We start from the raw sequence: 18,101 nt of genomic DNA on the forward strand, positions 1-18,101 counted from the left end.
CCAGTTACCCCTCAAACTGTAAATGTAGTCTTGCGCGTGCAAAACCCGCACCCGAAACCGAGCGATCTAATATATCCGTCAAGTTGTTATTTTTTGAACCCATTTTGCCGGTGCATTAAGTTGCAGTCTTGGTGCCATGCCATGAGACTTTTTTTCCCATGGTAACCGCAACCTCATTCAAGACTCTGTCCTTGAACGCAGCCGATGATGTCGCTCTTCTTTCAAAGTCGATTTTGCGTCAGCGGTCTTCATCCACACACATGCCAGCTCGTTGCTTTATTTAGATGCATGCGCGCATCGATAATGAAACGTGGGGATCAAAACAAAAAGCACAACAGACACGGGAGCTTACGTGATGCTGCTCAATGACCTATGGGTGAATATCAAAAGTTTCGGTGCTGATTTGTACATGGGAGAGATACAAAGCAAGTGTCACAAATAATTGATACACAATATCCTGGATGGGGTTTTTTTTAATCTGACTTGACAGCTAGCGAGTGAGCAGGAGTTTTGAGGGTGTGTAGCCGCTTTAGAGCGCCTCGTTGTCGCGGCATGGAAAAGCCCAGTGGAATATATTTTGCAGCCTTGTTTAACATACCTTGCAAAGATTTTCATCATTCATATTTGTCGTGGTTGTTATGGATCCTCTTGTTTGTGTCGTGCCAAATTTAGAAGACATTTTAGTTGCTTTTTTTTTTTTTTAACAGGAACTTTAGGTGTGAGTGTTAGTTTGTCTACATGGGCCCTGCGATTGGCGCGACAACGCTCGAATAAACCGTGTGCCTCGCCTGAGGTCAGCTGGGGTCATCTCCAGCCCGTGACCCTAAAGAGGACAAGCGGTATGGAAAATGGATGGCTGAATCTCATTAGGTTGTGACGGTCGGCGTGGATTTTCTCATCTAATTCCCAGAAAACCTTGCTTCGATTTGCCATTTTACTTGACGTGGGAGTGAGGCGGGGGCTGTGTTTTGGAATCATTCCTTACTCCCTTTTTTACTCAAAGAGTGAACTGCATACTTTAATCATCGGTCAAATGAAAACGTTTTGGAATCCTGCTCCAGGGCGCTGCCAATGACATCATTCCTGTGGCTTCATTACAACATCAGCTGGTGGACCTTCCGTCATAAATATTCAAGAAGAAAAAAAAATGGGGACCATTTACACTTACTACAAATAGGGCACTGTGTTTATTGGATCGCGAGCGTTTCCAAAATAAGCCATTGTGTCAAAGTGCAAAATTGAGGTGGCGGAATGTAGCGTGCCACGTCGTATGAGCGCGTCTTCCTGGGTTGGAGTAGGGGGCTGCTTTGATGATAACCAGCGCGGCCGTCCCGGGGCCTCACGCAGCTAGCTCCTCTGTTTCATTTCACCGCGTCCTCTGTTGTTGTGAGGTCATGCACACGCTTGTGTGTCGGCATGCGTGTGTGTGTGTGTGTGTGTTTCGTAAAAGGTAGGCCCTCCTCTCGGGCCCGTTTTGCCTAATACGTCCATGTGGGGCTCGCTGGAAAGATCAGTTCTATTCTGGGGCTGCCAGCCTGCCCAGTGCTGATAGGGAAGGATTAATGAGGCGGGGCGCTCATCAAATCGTAATTAGAAACAACGCTAACCACTATTTTGGTGCCTGTTCCTATGGTGGGATGTTGACCCCGGCGACCCCTCCCCCACCGCCTGAATAAATATAGGCCCGGCAGCGACGTGACATATGTTCCAAAAAAGAGGGGAGCGCAGCTCGTTCTCAAGTCTTTTGCCGTGAAGACGCTCACATTTCACGAGGGCGACATCGCTTTCTCTCGAAATACATGCTGTCACATTTGGTTTGTTGTGATTGAGCCTTACAACGTTTGGGAATGTCCCGCGTCTTGGAAGCGGCATCTATGCATTGGCCATTTGCCCAAAGGGGGGGCGACAATTGATACCTGTCACTTCAGCAAAAAAAAAAAAATAATAATAATAATAAATAACTCAATATGTTGGAACCACTCTTTGGCACTCTTTTTCGAAACAATAAACTAAACCCAAACTCGACTCCAAAATGAACTGTTGAGGCTACACCGTCCGTTTTAGACATTTTGAATATTTCTAAATGACACGGAATTTATGGGAGCTTTAGAGATGGCCAAGAAAAAAAAAAAAGAATGCTCCAGAGTCTACAACTTCCATTTTAATAAGTCGCATACAAGCTGCAGTTTGGTCTGAACTTCTTTGATCATATGAAAAAAAAAGGGGGGGGGGGGGGGGTGAGAAACCAAACTCGAAGCCTCCCTGTTTATTTTCAAAGCTCACAAGTAGAGATTACAAAAATTACAGTGCTTCAGTGGTAACCGTTCGAGGAGGAGCAGTCGTCAAAGTCGAAGGGATGACAGACAAGTGGACGAATTCGGAGCAAGTCATGCAAAAAAAAAAAGGTGAGGGAGAAGGCCTCCGTTATAATAGCACCCTTTTGTGGAGAAAAATAAATCCATCTGTCCATAGGTCAGTGCAAAAATAGTCCGAATGTACGCATACAAAGAAAATAGATACTGTATAGAGTCACATATTGTACTGAATATTCTTGAAAGTTGACACCAAGGGGGAGGGGGGGGGTAGAAATGTGTAAATCATTCTAATGGAGCCTCTGAGCCCAAAGCAGAGACTCTACATGATATTGTTGTGAGGCAGGAAAAGAAAGATCAAGCTACGGACACGAAAATCATTACAAGAAAAAGAACAGGCATTGCGGGATAAAAAGACAGCACCAGATGGACTGCGCGAGTCCCTCACACGCAGCAGGAGCAAATGGCGTCCTTCGTCGCCTCAAGCTGATAGCTGCGATGTACACTACACTGTTTACATTGTTATATACCTGTAGATCAGTGCATACCAAAAACAAAACAAAACAAAAAAAGCCATGTGTCGCAAAACAAAAGCATACATTACTCGTAAATAACATTGGCTCAGGATGGCAAGCTCTCGTATTTTTTTTTTCTGCCCCGAGGCTAATCGCCTTTGCATAGCGTGAATTTTTCACCAAGAAATATGGAACTTGGGGGTGGGGGTGGTTGTTGTAGTTGAGGATAGTGTCAGTGTGTTCAGTATTTTACCTTAAAAGTCTATTTCCATCACCAGCTCCGGTAATGACCTAACCAAGGCAGGAAGTAAAAAAAAAAAACCTCATGCGCGATGAGTCAATGAGTGTGAAAATTGAGACGCGGTGGGCTGAGGGTCAACTTTTGGATGTGGGCATATTATTTAGCATCGAGTTGAATTCACACTTCGTTATTTTCCCATGACTCACATTTACATTCCAGTCAAGCCCCAGATGATTCATATCCTGGCCACATTTTGACTTCGAAATGCAAATGACAAAGACTGTCAAGGCGGGTCACGGAAGGATACATCTGGCGGCTTATATCGCCCAGCAAAATTCAAAATAATTTCATCTGAAAGGACAAGAAGACCGAGACCGCACTTACAAAAAGCTCTGGGTGAAAACCTCCGCCGTGGGCGCATCTCCAAGCGAGTTAAGGCATTTGAACGAGGCACTAGAAACAGCGCGAGAAAGCGACGTTTTGCCTACGCCGGGCGGAAACGCTCGCTCGGCCGTAGCTTCGTGTGAAAAGGTCGAAAGGTCACACCAGATTTGGCGGGGAAGGGCTGCGTTCTTTTGAGGTGGGCGCGCCTCACCTCTGCTACCGTGTATTACCGCAACTCATCATGACAGGGCTTGAGAGACATTTTCGGCAGAATAGCCACACACTCAGTCAGGGCATATTACAAGATAGCTAGCGCAAAGATGACAAGGAGCCAAAAAAAAAAAGAAAAGCAGGCAGTGAAATACATCTATTCAGTTCAATAAAAATATCACCCGTAACCCTCTTTTAGGTTCAATTTATGTCCTGTCAGGTTTTTTTTTTTTTTTTTTTTTTTTTTTTTTTTTTTTCCATGTGTGACTGTGGTTTTGTTGATTTTTGGCAAAAGATACAAACGTGATTCTCAACTGGTGGGCCGGGAACCAAACGTGGCCGCAGACCATTTTGGGTGGATCGCAGACAGCGAGTAAAAAATAAAAATACTAATTTGAACAGAGGTATCTTGAACCAAAATTGAGTAAATACGACCCACCATTTTTTTTCCTGTACTTTTCAACACTTTACGCGTAAATAATCCAGTACAGCTCAGCCGCTGGGCTAGCCGACTTCATAGCTAAGGAATATGCTTGAAAACATAACTGCCATCTGTCCGAGACTATCTTTATTGTTACCTTCTTTAAAAGTGAGCCTTAAATTTGAAACGATGAAGGTTCCGGGGCGACGACAGTTGAGAACCACTGCGAAAACGTGTTCCCGTTACTATTAGGGATGGGCATGACAATGGATGATTCGACCAATTTCAACAATTTGGTTGCACTCTTAATCTTCCGTTCAGTCCACTGATGCCAAATGTAGAACGCGACTGGCTGAAACCAGAATTTATTCTCGTTTTGTTCTCAAAAGAGCAAGTCAGCAGCTCGATTGTGGTATGGAAGCAGGACATAATGGTTTCCCGCCGTCTATCGAGGAAATGTAGCGCCCATCCCTAATCAGCATTGCACCCGCAACATGAATATACGGTATGAATGACATGACAGCGATATTTAGCAAAGAGCTGGAAACGTTTCCAATATATACACACACACACACACACACACACACAGAAGATCAAGATTGCATTCCATTCAGAAATTATTGCACAGTTAAGCCATAGTGGGCTTGTCATGGTCACCGCTGTATAAAAATAGAACATTAGCACACCAGACGTGTCTTCAACTGTTTATTTTCTTTTTCCTTTTTTTTTTTTAAATGACTGGCAACAACACCATTGGCCAGCCCCGCCAACATGTGTGCCCACAGTGCGAAGTGTGAACTTCTCCCGTCTCACGCTTTGCTCCTCTGCAGGCCCGTATGGAACGCTTCCAAGCGAGAGACATTCTCTCTCTCGCTCTGTCTCAACATCTCAACTCGCGCTCTCCTCCGGGATGTCAGCCAGGTCCAAACAGTAGGGAGATTTTTGGCATTTCTCATCAGTTCTGACCCACGGCTTTTTGCTGACGCAAGGCTTTGGCACTCCGCAGAGTCCGAGATGAACTCGGGAGCAGGGGAGAGTCAAGGAACAAAACAAAAAAAAAAAAATCAAAATAGCGACTTACTCACGAGCCAATGAGCGATTGGAACGCTTCAGACGATGGTCTCCACGCCCGTGAGCTTCGGCGTGAGGATCCGTGGCGTGATTCCGTTGTTGAGGTCTTCCTCGAACTCCAGCAGCTGGCCCATGAAGTTGAGGTTCGGGGAGATGACGGGCCTCCTGGTTTTGACAAACTTGTAGGCGTCCGTCATGGTCATCCAGGTGTGCTTCATCAAGTAGGCGATGACGATGGTGGCGGAGCGAGACACGCCGGCCTGGCAGTGGATCAAAAGGCCCAGACCGGCTTGGTGTGCTTCCTCTGGAAAAAAAAATCAAGTCAGGCCTATGTAGCGCGATTTCGATCCGAGTCGATGTTTTCCTACCAATGAATTCAAATGCCTCCTCGAAGTACTGGCGAAGGTTTTGCTTGTTGCTGTCGGTGGCGGGCAGGCGCTTGTAGACGAACAGGCCGGCGTCGTAGTGGAAAAGCGGCAGGTGGGTGGTGACGTTGAGGATGTAGCCCACGTTCAAGTGTTGCAGCAAGTGGATGTCCTGAGCGTCGCGCTCGTTGCCCAGGTAGAGGAAGGGCAGCACGGGGGTCACGTCTGCGTTCTCGATGTCCGGAGTGGAGGGCAGGATGTGAGGTAGCGCCCCCGAGAGGCCCGCGCCCGCGCCCGAGTCCGGGCCTTCGTGAAGGTGCAGCGAGTGGTCGCACAGGTTCTCGTGACTCTGCCTGAAGCAGCTAAGGCCTCCTGGAAAACGACGACGACGACTGTTAGCGGAGCTCAGTTGGCGATCTTCTCTGCCTCTTCTTCTCGCTCTTAATTACAATGCATTTCTTCCGGCTGACCTCGGCGAGGAAAAAAAAAAATCGACCGCTCCTCTCCGGCACGATCGTTCGACGCAACGTGTGTTGACGCAAAGCATATCGAAGCGTATTTTAGGAGGGGGATATTGTTCCACAATAGCTGAGGGACAATGGCTAATAAGAGACACCGTCGCTGAACCTTTGCCCCCTATGTAACTGGTTTGCACCTGTCACCCGTAATAGCGTCGAGTCGTGTGGAAACACACACACGCACACATTGTCAGTGCACATATTGTTCACAGAGCAATAATTGATGCATGATTTAATGTGAGGTCATTGCACAGCTTTGCAGCTTCCTCTTTTGGTGCCTGCGCAGGTGGCGAGTTACTTTCTGGTTGTCATACATCTCCCCCGCTCTCTTCCACACACACGCACGAACGCACAAACGTCACCTGATAATTGGGGTAGAACAACAAAGAATAGCATCGCGACAGTTTGCCGATAAACAGTCTGAGCAGTTCTTTCTAACGCTCTCCGTCCCATATCCAACTGTCTAATTGCTGTGTTTGTGAGAGTGTCATCAAATTTCTATTCCGCCTCCCTGATATGGATTATTTCAAGCTCGTGTCGGAGAAATTGCGATATTGATTTTGTGTGCTTCCTGCAGACTTCAGATGAGCATTACATCAGAGGTCAAAACGGAATCCGCTTTTATCCCCGCATGGGGGGCATACCCAAGCACGGTGCTTTTTCATTTCGGAAAGGGCGGGCGACGCAATCAATCCGCGGCAAATATTTTAAGCGCGCGTTTTCATGAAACCGAGCGCTCCCGTTTAATTTTAGCCTCATGTGAATCTCGTCACTGCGATCGGGACGGCGAATGATGAATGGAGCTTTTTGGGCCTCAGAGAAAAGTCTCAAAGCAAGGCAGCCGAGTGTCCCGCGTCCCGTGTCGGGTCTTTGATGGAGAATAGTTGATTAGTTGAAGGCGAGGTCAAAAATCGCTCAACCAAGACGTCATTCGCTCGCCTCCAGTTTTGCCCGTGAAAGCAGTGCCAGTGTTATACGTACAGGACATTTGCATGCCTGTGAAAAAAAATAATGAGATGGGGGGGGGGGGGGGGATGTGCAAATCGTCCATGAGATGAAAACAGGAAGTTAGTCATTCTCATATTCAAGAGAGGTTACGTGTTTTGCGGTACTAAGGATGGAGGCGGTTGTGATTGCGTGCCGGAATATTGCAATGAAGAGAGCCAGCTCGCATTTAAAAGAAAAAAAAAAAGAGTTATTACAGAAAACTGATGTTGTGTTGGAAGCGTGTGAGCATATCATCGCAAAGGATAACCCGTTCAGCTTTTTCTTTGGCTTTTTTGGAGACCCCGATTCCAAAAGAAGGAGCAATCTCAACCAGGGTTGCTAAGAGACGAACATCCGAAGAAACTTTTGCACGCTAAGCTAATTCTTGGGTGCAGATTTCGGTTCAATATCCATTTCTGATCTTGACTCAAATGACCCCTAATTATGTTATTACTAATAACTGATGCTAACCATCGCGTGCCAGACACAGATTGACGTTCATGATTGTGTGCAATGATGACCCGTCAACAATTTAACCAGGAAGGGTACAGATGCATATCACGATGCGACATTTTTTATTCACATAAACTGCCGAAACCTTGACCATTTTCAAAATTTCCACTCCGACAACATTTCTGGGAAACCACAAGGTCCCATCTCACAGACGCGCACATACGCACTCCTCTGAATTGACGTCAACGAGAATGTAAACGCGAGAGGCGCTGGTGAAGAATGCGAACGTGAGGCGGGGGCGCTCAAGAAGTCATTTTACGTTGCGCCGTTCCACGCGATTAAACGAGCCATTTGCCTGCGGGCCGCGGTCAGCTGATCGGAGCGCTAAAGGTCAAAGTTGAACGGGCTTTACACAAACACCGCACACGATGATGCAACCTCTCGGGGCTTTGTTTCGGTTGATATTGGCGCTCAAGCTCCGAGTGCTGCGAAACCGCTCATCGCTCTCGGACGTTGAGAATGAATTAGTGGCCCCAGAGTCAAACTTAAGTCCCGTGAAATTGCACTTTCTATCCCTTCATATGCTAGAAGGCTCCGTTCCCGGCCCGCCCTGCGTTGCCGTTTGCCCCGCCTCGACCAATTCACTCACCTTTGAGAACGATGGGGTCTTTGCCCTCCCTCCTCAGCGACTCCAGGACCACGTGGAGAGGCTGCGAGGGCGCCACCCTGTTGGGGTCGGCGGTGCTGTCGTCGTAGACCACGATGTCTTTGGAGAAAATGCCCTTGAAGGAGTCCTTGCCCTCCCGGCAGGAGATGAGATCCAGCACAATGATCTTTCCCTGCTGCAGCCTCCGCCGGCTGATCTTGTCAGAGCAGTTGATGTGCACCGCCCCCCGGATGTGGCTCTTGTTGAACTCCGTGAAGGCCCGGCAGTCGATGATGACCGGCACGGGTCCGACGGTGTGACCCATGGGGCAGCAGGTCATCCGCTTGGCCAGCTCATTGGGGTGGATGAGTCTCACAGTGGTGGACGGGTGCGCCTTTGGCGCGCCCGTGGCGTGGCTGGAGGCGCTTAACGCTTCGTGGTTGCTGAGCATAGGGGGTCCGGCATAGCTGAGGTTGGGGCTGCTGGCGCTCACCTGACCGTGGTTCAGGCTGGGGCTGTCCTTCTCATAGGTGCTCACCGAGCAGCAGCTGGCACTGCTGCATCCACACGACAAGGAGCGCGTGGAACCCTTGGATGAGGGCATATACGTCACAAGATTGGCCGTCGCCCGAATCTTCACCACGGTGGCGCTGAGGACCGTATTGTCGCTGCTGGCGGAGGCGATGGAGTCCAGGTAGCTGGTGTCCAGTCGCAGTCGGAGTTCCTGAGGTCGGATCGGCCTTGGCAGCGCCACCACAATTCTGTCGTCGAGGGGAGATGGAGGCATGGGGAGGCCGAGGGCTGGACGTCTACGGAGAACTCAACACGCCGCTCTGACGCCGGAAGGGGAAAAAAAAAGATTTTCAAGGCCTCGCTCGGTTCAACCGTGTGTGCGTTCGCACAGAGAGCTCAAGACTGTGAATCAGCACGGGAGCCTGTGTGATCAACAGCGGCTCCTGAAGCCAAATATTACAAGTGGCAACACCCACACTAATAACAAGAACAAACAGCGGAGCCTTTCAAGTGAATCACTTTGAGGTAATTCGATTTGAATCAACCTCCTGTTAGCGTCATGCTTTTTTAATATGGCCAATTTGGTTATGTCTGATCCCAAGCTTTTACTTTTGGCGAGATAACAGCAGAAAAGACTGCAACGCTGCAGTTTGATCTCTCCCACAAGTGAAGAGACGTCAAGATGGATGGCAAATTCCTTCCAAATGCAAAGCGTTTTAAGAGCCTGTCATCCCGGGTCGTTATGTAAGGACCACCGCCATGGATGCTTGCTTGCATGCATGCATTCATGCATGCACTCTGCCTGCCGTGGTCATCCTCCAGCACAGCAAATAGAAATCATTCATGGACAAATTCATTGAAGAAACTCGCCATGAGGACGTGCTGTGAATATAACGTGGGATTCATACAGAGATGAGCGCCTAAGCATCGTCCGCTACAATATGACATCAAAATAATTGAATTCAGTACCCCCAAACGCTTGCGTTGCAAACTTAAAACTCTAAAAAGCAACATGTTAACATCACAAAATATCACCGAAACGGCCGCGCAAGGATGGCTTCGCAGATGAGAGTAAGACGGTGAAATCCACGCGGTCATTGAATCAACTTGTAATTGGCAAACTTGCGCTGGATTTCTGCTTACCGGTGTGTGTGTTGCTGTCGGGGGTCCGGTAATTCACTATGTCCGCTCGATGACGGGGCTGCCTCCATTCAGCGAGTCCCCGCGCAGTGGATCGGCAACATTTTTTGGGGCTACTTTTACCCCGTTACCCAGAAATGGTGTTGAAGGAAGACCGCCAGCCTCCAGTAGTCGCGCAGCAGGACTGACGCGAGTTGGAGCCAATTCGCGACTTCATTAATATTAAATGCATCTTTTGGGTACAGTGAGGTCCCGCCCTGCAATGGGAGGGGCCTTAGCCGGGACGTCTGGTTCTGGGCCAGAGGAGGGGGAGGCAGGGGGGGAGCGGATGGGAAGGGTCTGCCGCTTTAAAACCGCGGCTTCAAACTGCCTTCAGCCGCATGCACGCGCAGCGATGATGTCACGGGCAGCCAATCAGCGATCAAGTTCAGAAAAAAAAGGAAGTTGCGGTGCTTTCACTTACCGCGCGTCGGTGTGGAAAACGCAAGAGGCGCTGCATTCACGTACCGCTCGTCAAAAAGGAAGTGTGCTCGAAAATGTTACGTTTCCATCGGGCCTTAAAAAGTATTTGAATGGTATCGGTCTGTTGTGTAGGCGTGAAAATGTCTGAAATCATTTTTTCCACAGTTACAAGTCACCTTTATTTTTATAATAATAATAATACATTTTATTTGTGGGCGCCTTTCTAGAAACTCAAGGACACCTTTTTTAGTCGAAGTGCGGTATCGAAAAGTAAACCACAGCATGTGGCATATTCCTGTGACTGCATAACTACATCTAAAATCTAAATTGAGTATTATACTTCCTCTTTGTAGGTGTTTTGTTTCACGAGGAAAACATTTTTCAAAGTGATAGTCATTTATTTAATTGGAATTCTTAAAGAATTGATTAGCAATGTGCTAGGAAAGATAAAATCGCTGTTCTCTTAGATGTAATATCTGTACAGGTGTATCTCCATACCACAAATGGGAATATCCAACAAGTTTTTTCCCCCCAGTCGTTCAATTCAAAAAGTATGTGTGTGTGTGTGTGTGTGTGTATCTAATATATACTGTATATATTCATATATATATGTATTATGAAGTCAACTAGTGCCATTAGTAGTGGCGAGTAATTGTTTTGATTCTGATCCAAGGTGACCACCGTTAAACAGTCTTGCTGCAGGCACTCATGCAAACTACACATTGTTTAAGGTTTCGTACAGCTGTTTGGTCGACATTAAGATAACAACGTTACTAAATTGATGTTATTGGCAGACACGTTATTAAGCTCGAGCCCATTTGGATGACTTATGTTGTCAAATACGAAAGACTGCATGCTGGGACTTTCTGGTTTGAAACCCTAAATATAGTCTGAGCTCTCTTTTTATGCTCAGCTGCAACCCGAAACAATGCTGGGCATTTATTACTGCTGCTATTATTAGTGCGCCGTGCACTTATTTAGAAATTGACAATAGAAATTGACAAGCCTATTCGGACTGCATTGCCAGCTCTTCTCGTTTCACTTTGTGTTGAAATGCGTGACTCTCGCTTAGGAAACTGATGTTTTCATTTTTTTCTTTAAGTACAGGGCTGGTCGTCTGATTATAAAGAAATGAGATGAAGAAGACACACCAGTAAACGTGCCGTTTAAAATCCGGTGGAAGACAAATTTCTCCTCATTACAAACCAACACACCTCGTTCAAGCTCTTGTATGCTTTTCATGGCCCTATATTTGCGACTGAAAGGTGGCGATTTTGAAACAAGATGCCGAGATGATGGCCGAGCTGTTATGTAAATTGGTCCGGCTCGGCCTGTGCGACTGGTTTCGTTAAGCTTACGTTAAACAGAAAACATAAAACTGGATTGTATGTCACTCAGCCACATGTAGTTAAGAAACAAAGCCAATGATGGTGCTGGGTCACAGAAGATTCTAGAAGGGGGAAAAAATGATTGCATTTTGAGTGTTGTAGTTCTTCCGTCTCTATGTTCAGTCAAATGATCCGTTGTTTTAAATGAAGCATAATTTGATGCACTATAGGTCAATGGAACTACAATTATGCAACGGATGGGGGAGGGGGGGAACAATCAAATGTTGCAAGTCATTCATGATTCATTTTCATTGAGATTTTGCCCGTGTTTTTTTTTTTTTCTTCTTTAACTTTTGCAAGCGCTCGAACCACACTGAGCTCACAGAAATGTCAGCCAGTGGAAAATATGAGTGAATGTGGCTTTCGGTATCTTGATGTTCTGTATGTTTTGAGATCCCACCAACATGAGATCATGACAAATGAAGTAAAATACTGTCAAGTGGTTCGCTTTATGATTTTTTTTTTTGAAGCGTGGAAAATGTGACGGATGCCGACTTTTTTTTTTTTTGCTGGCCCAGAAGACAGACACAAACCACTTCCTGACTTTGACAAGGTACAGACTTAATGTCACATTCAGAGCATGTGGGAATGTTAAGTAAGGTCGAGAACGGCTGAATTGATTCAAAATTTGGTTCCTCGTTTTTGGTATTTAAGTCTTTTCTTTGTATTTTATGGAACTGAATGGCCTCTTTCTTGCAGCGCTCCATCCTATCGAGTGAAGCACGGCATCAATGCTTGAGGAGGGACATATGAGGCCCTGATGGGGCGACTGAAACCCCAACAGCCTGAAAAGCGACATGTTCACCAAACGCGAGGCGGGGACACCGCCAAACGTTCGGTTAGTCTGTCGCTGCGTGCCGTCTTAGTTTCTTGCCATTCGCCGTCATGGTTGGATAAGCGTGCGAAACTCGTCTCAGGACTTGAAAGTCGTCATTGTCATTTAAAAACGAGACCGATTAGTCAGTTTTCAGGACATTTTTTTAGCTGCCAGACATGCGACCAGTATGACAAACGGGGGGGGGCTGTGTTACAATAACCGCCACAAATGGGAACCACGAACCAGTGGTAGCTGGCAAGCCGTGAAATAATGACTGGAGAACCTGGAAATTGAACCTTTTTACATGACTTTGATGTAAAGTTTCATGAGGGAAACACTCGGACCCTCTAAATCCAAATGAAACAAAGGATTGGTTTTGCAGTGTAACAAACGTGAGAAATACACACGATTGAAAACTTAACACTTGTGTGAAACGTTTAAAGAAAATAGGATCGTTTTCTCAAAATAACTAAATTTCACTTGTTCCCATGGTGATCTCAGACCTTATACAGCCATCACGGTAGATTATTGATTCAAATGGTTAAACTGAAATGAAGCACTTTTTTTTTTTTTTTGTGGGCCTCATTATTCACTGGCTTCCACTGATTACATAACAACCGGGAGTGGATTTATCTGTTTCTCCTCAACCTCAAACCTTCCATGTCTCAAGACTGTCCCTTTGGCACTCCCCTCGACGACGCTTACAAAATGTGAAGGCAGATGAACGTTTCGGAGCGGGAAGCGTGCAGTCGGTGGAGTTTTCAAATACAAACCGTTGGGGTGTTGCGAGTACAACCGGCATGACGGACCAACAAAACCACCGTCTTACCGTAACGTCTCCATCTCTGAACTAATGGCAAACCTATTTACCTCTGAGTGCGCTGACCTTCTCGGTATTATTCAATCACGTTGGCATGTCCCTTCCCCTAAAGGGGAGGACTGGATCATCCCCTGTGGTTACCTAGCAACTAGTAAATATTGTACAGCTAACCATCACAGCATCCCAACGTGCACAATTGCACGTGTGCAATTATGGTCGCGCGTTAAGGGCAGCCTCGGTCAATGATCTCGGCCGTCGGCGCGCTCGCTATCTTGATGTGACGCTTTCATCTTCAGCGACGCGTGAGATGATGATCTCAAGAATAGCAAATATTGTCATTCTGCCTGGGGTGGCAGGCCAATTATAATTGTGACCTTCTCCCAGAATAGAAGCATTATTACACACACACAAACACACATGGATGAATTTGAGCATATTAGATGATGCCTGGTGATATTTTACACCACAACACAGATCGCTGGACGGTTGTATGGTATACCGGTACTAGAAGGCACTTGGGTCAAGCTGTTTATCAGTATTTCATGCACCCTGTAACACGATAACGTGATAAGCTGCCCACTGTGGTGGCCGCTGTCCCTGAAAGGGTTAAAAAAAAAAAGTTCATTTGGAGAAATGGTTCCCGGCTAATCTGATTCCTAGGAATCGTTGATTTCCTTGCCTGACGATTGCGGTTCTTTTCTCCTCTCATGTTGATAAATGGATGATGACATCACACCGGTCGACATAAAGTGAGACATAATACAGGAAATAATAGTCGTCACGTACCAGTGGCATTCCTGAGCTCCTTCACTTTAGCTGTGCTCATTTCAGTCGTCGTCGTTCTTGTCAGATGACCTCAGTAGATCAAGTACTTGATATGGAAGATGACCTCTCCTTTTTTTTATCCTTTTTTGACATCTCATTGTTGACAAAGCCTTGTGACATCATCAAACAGACGACATAACACAGTGTGGTCGCGTTGTTTAAAACAACAAATGACTCACGTTGAGAACATGCGAATTCGGCGTCTAATGATTCTAAAAGGTCAATCGCTGGGAAATTGAGTGGGAATGATTGTTTATTTGTGCCCTGTGATTGGCTGGCGACCCGTGCGGGGTTCACGTCGCCCCAAAGCGCACCGGGATAGGCTCTAGATTGTTGTTTATCATGTCATTTCAGTTTGGGTATTACTTGATGGCGGGCCTAGCTGTCAAAGTTCAAATGTCGGTCTCATGACAACATTAGAGCGCATATCTAGAAACAAAACATTTTCTCGCAAATTTTACTGCGCGCCAGCTCATCAGAAGATATGTGCTGCCTTCCACCTTGAACATAAATAAGCGTATTAAATATAAATAACAATGACACCCCCGAGCAGCCGTTGTTAATGGCGTGTAAATAGCAACTGTTTCTGGGTCACCTGCTGCATGTCTGTGTTGGAGCGTGGGACCAGTCCCACGAGGGGCTGCGACTCGGCCTTGTGATCGCTTTGCATCTCTGCGGTGGTCTTACTGCAAATGAACGCGGGGAAACAACGTAATTGACCTGCAAGACTAGCTCGCCGCAAAATGTTTTGTATGACTTGTAAAAGTGTGATTCGGCGACTTTGATAGGCTTGTCTTCCCGTCTTGTTCTGCTGCGTCGGCAGCCGCCGCCGCGTTCTTTCTGCTCAGGCTAACTCCCGAGAAAATTTGACACAAGCTGTCAGAAATGCGAAACGCTTCACTTCATATGACGGAGATGGAGGCTGGGGGGGGGGGGGGGGCACAGCAGGTGCACGGAATAGCGCAAATAGAAGCCTTTTGACGAATACCAAGCGTGCTGACATCTTGCGCTGCACAGAGTGCCTACGAATAAAACCAACAACAGCAACATGATCGCCACGCTTTAGGTTTACCACCATGTTGTTTTGACTCGGCACAAATTGGATTCGGTATCTGTGCGGGCGTATAAAATGACGGCGACCGGCGTCCATCTTTCATTCAAAGTGCACATCTCGGGTTGATCCTCGTCGTTTCCATTCAGCGTGACGACCGTCAAGTTTTACTAGGCTGCCATGAAGGTTGCGTTCAAATGTCAGTCCACTAAATTCACACATGAAGAACAGTTAACTTGTCATGCATATCACAAGTGGTGGGGGGGGGGGGGGGGGGGGGGGAGCAGTGGTTACGTTTCCGGCTCTGGAGATGGCGTGGCCGTTTAAAAGTATTTCTTCTTCCGAGGTACATCGCTCCCTCTGATGTAATAGTCAGCATACCGATACAAAAGACTAATGGTGCTGATCGACACATTTCTATTCACTTAAAGTCACCGACATTACAAAACTCTCCAAAGGTCTTGACCACATGACCTATTTGTTTCCCTGTTTTTGTGACAAAACAGAAGCCGACAGCACATGAAGGCTAATGAGGTCATTACTGACCCAAGAAAAGTAGCGGAAAAAAAAAACCCAGAATGAGGAGCGAGATGTGTGTCACTTGGTGATGTCATCCATCCGAGCGTCCAGCGTGACAGAGACGGCGGCAACACCCTGAGTCAGAGGATGACATCAACGCAACAAGCTGTCAGACAGGTCGTGAAAGGCCTTTGTTCCACGCTGCCATTGTTCTCTGGTTAATGCGGTCATTCAACGCGCCACCGGCCTTAACATTTGTTAATCTGACCTAACACACAGCTAGCTACACATCGGGACAAAGAAAGACAAACAGCACATTTAAAAGCTGGCGTGGACCAAAGCCGCCACAAAAGAGCAGCGTTTTGATGGAGGTCAGGCAATGAAAACTGACCATTAGACAGATTCACTGGAAGGTAGAAGGCATTACGTGACCGGCTCGTTGGCGGCTCTGCAATCAACTCTCATTTAGTTCCGTTTTTTTTTTTTTTTATCAGAAAAAGACAGCTGCTTGGTTATTTTGCATGCTCATAAAAAATCGGAGCAGTAATCTGTCAAGCTGATGCCATTATTTCGGCGGCATAAAAAAAAACAAGTTATATGTTTTAGATCACAGAAGCATTTAAATATCATGACAAACGTAGAGTTAATAGAGAAAAAAAATGAACGGAAAAAAAAAGCGGTGGAAAAACAAAATAACATTCATGCATGTGGCTTCGTAACATTTTCCAACCGTTCGATTTCCGACTGTGACCACAAGAGTCGGGTAACCCATTTGCTTAACCAGATGTACAGGAAAGGTACAGTGACAGTGGGTGTACCTTTGGCAACAAATCTTCACCATTTATCTTCAGGCTCGGTAGCTAGCTAAAATTGCTTGCAGTCGTGAAATTTATTGGGTTTCTGTGCAGATTGTTATCGGGAAAATGGGAGTTCGGTCAAACCTTTCAGCTTTTACCGTAGACATTCCATTTGGGAATTTTTGGTCATCACCCAGTTTGTTAAATGGTTACAATAAAGGAAGGAGCCCCTCAGACGTTTAGCGATGTGGCTAAATGACTTTAGGAGCATTCTGAATTGACGGTTCCAGTGTACAAACACAGAGGGGGAAAAATAACTAGTAAATATTAATTTGGGACATTTTTAAGTAGACTCATCATTCCTTGGAGCCAGTGTACTGCATAAAAAAAATTCTAATCCTAGCCCACCACAGTCGAGCTCCCCAGAAATCAGCTTAGTCGTTATTCATCCAATACATTATTGAACGCTGTTTTTTTTTTTTTTGCACTCTGGAGAACAAAGCTTTTGCGGGTGTCAACTTTCAGCTTCACAGTATGGTGTGTGTGTGGGGGGGGGGGGGGGGGGATTTGGGGAATCTTATTTTTCTCTCCTCCCAAAAGCTCCCCAAGCCATGTCTCCCCTCAAGCAATTTTGTCTTAGCATCTGCCAGTGCTTCAATGTCCCGAAAGATTTTTGATAAACTGTTCACAAGGGCCATCGTTGTTTGAACATACCAAGTATGCACGGATTAATTGCACTAAAGCAATAATTATAAGACCTAATTCTGTTTCTTTTTAATTCAGACTCCTGATGGATTTCCTTTCTCACTTGCATTTCCTGGTTTTGATCTTTCGCTGCGTTTCTGGCTTGGGCTGAATGTTTTCCTTGAACTCCTTCGCCTTAGTAGAATGCAGCACTGCCAAGCACATCAGTATGTTAAGCCCCAGATGCAGAGCTGAATTAAGAGGTTTTCACCCTCCACATTTCCTTTAACACCCTGCACTCCCTTAACGTACAAGGCTGGAAATGGCGTGCACTTGCAGAGAAGTTGTGCTATCAGAGGCTGGATTTGAGGTTACAAATCCACTGAGCCTACCCAAGTGAGACTCTGAGTACAAACTGCTGTCTGTTTTTGTGTGTGTCAGGAAGATGAGGTGGAACAAGCAGGAGAAGGGGGAATTCAATTAATGTCAAACTCATATAACAATGAAAAATGCCATGCTTTTCTAGGCTCAGCAATGAATTAAACATTTTTCCCCTCCACATTTTTGGTTAGTCATCAAAGTCACCTTGAAACCTGCTGGGATAGTTGGAAAAAAAACAAACTGAGTGGAACCTCCAGAGTTTAATGAATGCATGGTTTGTAGGCTAGCTGTCAGGACAGGTGATTGAGGCCGTATTCGGGTTGTTTCCCCACAGATGGTTTTAAGATGGTTGACTCTAATTGTATTTGTTTACATGTTGTCACCGTGTATATTTTTAAGCTCACTGTTTGGAGTTCTGAGTTTTTAAATGACATGCGACTCGTATCCCCCAGATCTCTTCAGCAGCTGCTTCTACGGCCAGGCAAGTGCTCTGGGCTTTTGGTTTATGTAATGACTGCAAAGCAACACACACACACTGCACAGCAAACATTGTGGCAAGCCGAACCAAGTAAGCAGAATCA

The 18,101-nt window shown here is 46.3% G+C and overlaps 1 protein-coding gene across 1 annotated transcript; it reads right to left on the minus strand.

The window, feature by feature from the left end:
* Positions 1-2,251: 2,251 nt before the first annotated feature.
* dusp10 (dual specificity phosphatase 10) lies at positions 2,252-9,970 on the minus strand. Its single transcript, XM_086100902.1, has 4 exons — positions 9,780-9,970; positions 8,127-8,956; positions 5,523-5,891; positions 2,252-5,458 (listed from the first exon to the last, which is right to left on the minus strand). Exons 2-4 carry the CDS (start codon positions 8,908-8,910, stop codon positions 5,193-5,195), a joined length of 1,419 nt encoding a protein of 472 aa, XP_085957028.1. The 5' UTR covers positions 8,911-8,956; positions 9,780-9,970; the 3' UTR covers positions 2,252-5,192.
* Positions 9,971-18,101: the final 8,131 nt, after the last annotated feature.

This window comes from Hippocampus guttulatus, chromosome 20 (genome assembly GCF_054856545.1).
Source record: "Hippocampus guttulatus isolate MCC_2025c chromosome 20, RoL_Hgut_1.0, whole genome shotgun sequence".
NCBI lineage: Eukaryota > Metazoa > Chordata > Actinopteri > Syngnathiformes > Syngnathidae > Hippocampus > Hippocampus guttulatus.